Below are 2,894 nucleotides of genomic sequence, written 5' to 3'. Positions count from 1 at the left end.
TGCATCTGAGACCAGTTCATGTAATAATGCTCACACATGTTCAGGAGGGCTGAGAAGTGCTAGAAAACTGGCCTCTTATTGAAGAGGAAAATGAGTCGAGTGCAGAGCCGCAACAGTTTGACAAAGAGTAAGAGGCTGCTGCGGACATAATGTTTGCAAATGCTCCAAGAGCACAAGGATCAACCACAGTTGTGTGCTACAAATATGTGGAAGCCCAGATGTCTCACAAAGAGTAGATTTTGCTGCTGCTTTTAAACTGAAAGTGAAAACGGATTTTTTGTGTTGTTCGGATTTCGTCATTACATATTTGTCGTCCTTAAAGCTTTACTTACCCCTGCGTTAATAACAGCAGCAACGGCAACAATATAAAGACTGTCAAAAGTTACACGATGAGCATCTGAATCTGTCGGTTTTATCATTTATTGCAAAACAGAAGTTGCTTAAACTTCGTCGTGGGTGTATATTACCATCCACCCACACAGAAAACACGAAAAGCGAGCAAAGTGGACTTCACTTTTTTTAAACGCGTCCTTTGGTGTCCTCTTTAGTGTTTACCTCTAAAATCCAGAGCTGTCTGCAGCGCTCAGGGTTGACGTTGAGCACAAAAGGCACCCTAATCCCAGGCTGAATATGCATGACGCGCCGTGCACTGCTGTGGGTGTTCGCGGTTTAATTTCAGCACCGCGTTAAGGAACAGCGCCATACGTTGCTGAGACACACCGTGAGCCTCAGCTGCTGCTTGTTCCAGAGCTGCTCTTTGACGGCAACCGGCGCAGTTTGACAGGCCGAGCCGGGGAAATACGCTTTTATCTGTAATCAAATCATCAGCCCCGAGATTGCAAGTGAGAGAGATTTCCTCTCCCCCACCAGACGATGCCAGGATCTTATAAAACCATGACGCTTTAACTTTCGTGCCTTCAGAGTGTGTGTGTGTGTGTGGGGGGGGCATGAGAGGGAGAGATGGACGTAAGTACGGGTTGCCATCGGTGGGTTTAAATCACATGCAAGGATATACAGTTCAAAATAGATTCTCCCATTTCCTTGTTGATGCGCACAATAAGAATTAAAGAAAAGGGAAGAAAAGCTGGAAAAAAGAGAAAGTGCGGGGGGGGGGCTTCAGTTCGGAGTTACTCAAGCACAACATGCACTGAAGTGATCCCCGTCCATCCCAGACCCACGCGGACACGGACTGCATATTATAGTCTACAGCAGACAGAAATCCGGTCCGGTGCAGCCCCCTAGGAGAGAAAGCAGGCACACACGCACGCACATACAGATCGCGGGGGTGAGGAGAGGGGGAGAGAAGAAGAGAGAGTGTGTGTGTGTTTCTGAGAAAGAATCTGAGCCACTTCCACCTGCCTGCGCTGGAGAACGATAATAACAACTAGCTCTGCTCTGGATGGATTTACCGTCCCTCCCTCCAAGCGCCGCGGAATTTCATTCACAAGACAGGTGACTGTAAACCACTCTGCCAATAAATATAGAGCAGAAGGGAGGGAGGGGGAGGTGTGTGTGTGGGGGGGGGGGGGGAGACAGAGAGGTCAGATGTTTTCCCTTTCTTTTCTGTTGGAGGTGCGTGAAGAGAAGGCGCACCTGCGAGAGTGTCTGCTGCTCTCTTCTTTACTGAGAACTCAAATTGGGGTGCCGCTGTTGCTGTTTGGCTGAGGCTGCCTGCACTTTACAGACTCGACCAGTGGACAGGGGGGGGGAAGAGAGAGCGAGAGGAGGGGTGAGCGAGAGAGGGGGTGTGTGTGAAACAGAGACTGGATGGATCCCTCTCTTCCTCTGGCACTCCACAGGCGCTCATTCATTTATTTAAGCCTGGCCGACGACAGCATGCCAAACGCAGACTCCAGCATCAGAGCTCGGTCAGTAGGCTCTAGCATCCTCATCTATGAAACTGTCTCTCATTCTTTTTAGTCTTTTTGTCTCTTCTGTGCTCACGCATTTACACGAACGCGCGCATCTAAGAAGCAGGTACAGTCTTAATAAACAGCAATTCTCCTCTCTTGTCTTTTTCTCGCGCAGACAGAGACTTTCCAACAGAGGACAGCAGGAGTGAGACCCCCCTCCTCTTCTCGCACCGCTCCGACAACGTTCCTACCTGCACAGCCTCCCAGCAGGACTTGACTTGGCGCTCATCGGACACCGCCGACACCCAGGACCAACGTGGGAAAAAAAACATTTATGGGCCCCAAACCTCGCGAGGCCCCCGGGATGGCGTGCAGCGCGTGCTACTACCTGGTTATCAGCTCCACACACCTGAGTAATGGACACTTCAGGCGCGTCAAGGGAGTCTTCAGAGGACCTCTGTGTCCATCCGCAAACAGTGACTCACCGGTAGGACAGCATACAGGCTCTGACAGATTTCTCTAGATGTGTGTGGGTTTGAGCAATCAAGTTTGAAAGAGTTCAAGTGAAGTGTTTTTTTTCCCTCTATTTTTGGAGATATGGGATTTATAACGTATGTAAAGTTAAGTGATGTCATAGGAAGTCCAAGTATAGGGAGGAAAATGTGTGTGTGTGTCTGTGTGTGTAAACTGTGGGAGAAACACTCAAGTGCCCAGCAGACCCAGTCGTGCTGTCATACGGTACTGAATAGGTGAATATTTCTGCAGAGGATGATAATTTCCTGAGCCTTAAGGAGATTTTTTGATTGGGGGAGGGGGGGGGGGCAGGAGATGTGAATATTTTAAGCTTAGGGAAAAAAATTGGTGTATCCAACCATGAAGCCATTGTCCCTCCTTGCCCCCTTCTCCCTCTCATGGCTATGGGAATTAAACGAATCAAATTACATTAGTTCTTTGAGGAGGAAATGAGTTGCCCTGACAAAAATAGGCCTAATTACCTGGGGAGTATTTGTACGTGTTTGTTTTCTCTCTCTCTCTCTCTCT

At 48.8% G+C, this 2,894-nt stretch overlaps 1 protein-coding gene across 2 annotated transcripts in view; it reads left to right on the top strand.

Annotated features, from left to right (window-relative positions):
* Positions 1-1,139: 1,139 nt before the first annotated feature.
* Positions 1,140-2,894, top strand: part of LOC102298991 (G patch domain-containing protein 8) — a 38,939-nt gene continuing 37,184 nt past the window's right edge. The window contains exons 1-2 of one of the 2 annotated variants that reach the window (XM_005934827.3): positions 1,140-1,452; positions 2,029-2,340. In XM_005934827.3, coding sequence (XP_005934889.1) covers positions 2,188-2,340 — 153 coding nt within the window. In that variant the 5' untranslated portion in view covers positions 1,140-1,452; positions 2,029-2,187. Of the gene's footprint in view, positions 1,453-1,542; positions 1,869-2,028; positions 2,341-2,894 lie in introns of those variants that run through there. The other variant, XM_005934826.3, reaches the window with a different exon arrangement.

Source organism: Haplochromis burtoni, unplaced genomic scaffold (assembly GCF_018398535.1).
Source record: "Haplochromis burtoni strain Fernald_Lab_line unplaced genomic scaffold, NCSU_Asbu1 Contig_120, whole genome shotgun sequence".
In the NCBI taxonomy this organism is placed as follows: domain Eukaryota; kingdom Metazoa; phylum Chordata; class Actinopteri; order Cichliformes; family Cichlidae; genus Haplochromis; species Haplochromis burtoni.
Note: the sequence above shows the minus strand (reverse complement) of the source record. Positions and strands in the feature narration are given on the sequence as shown.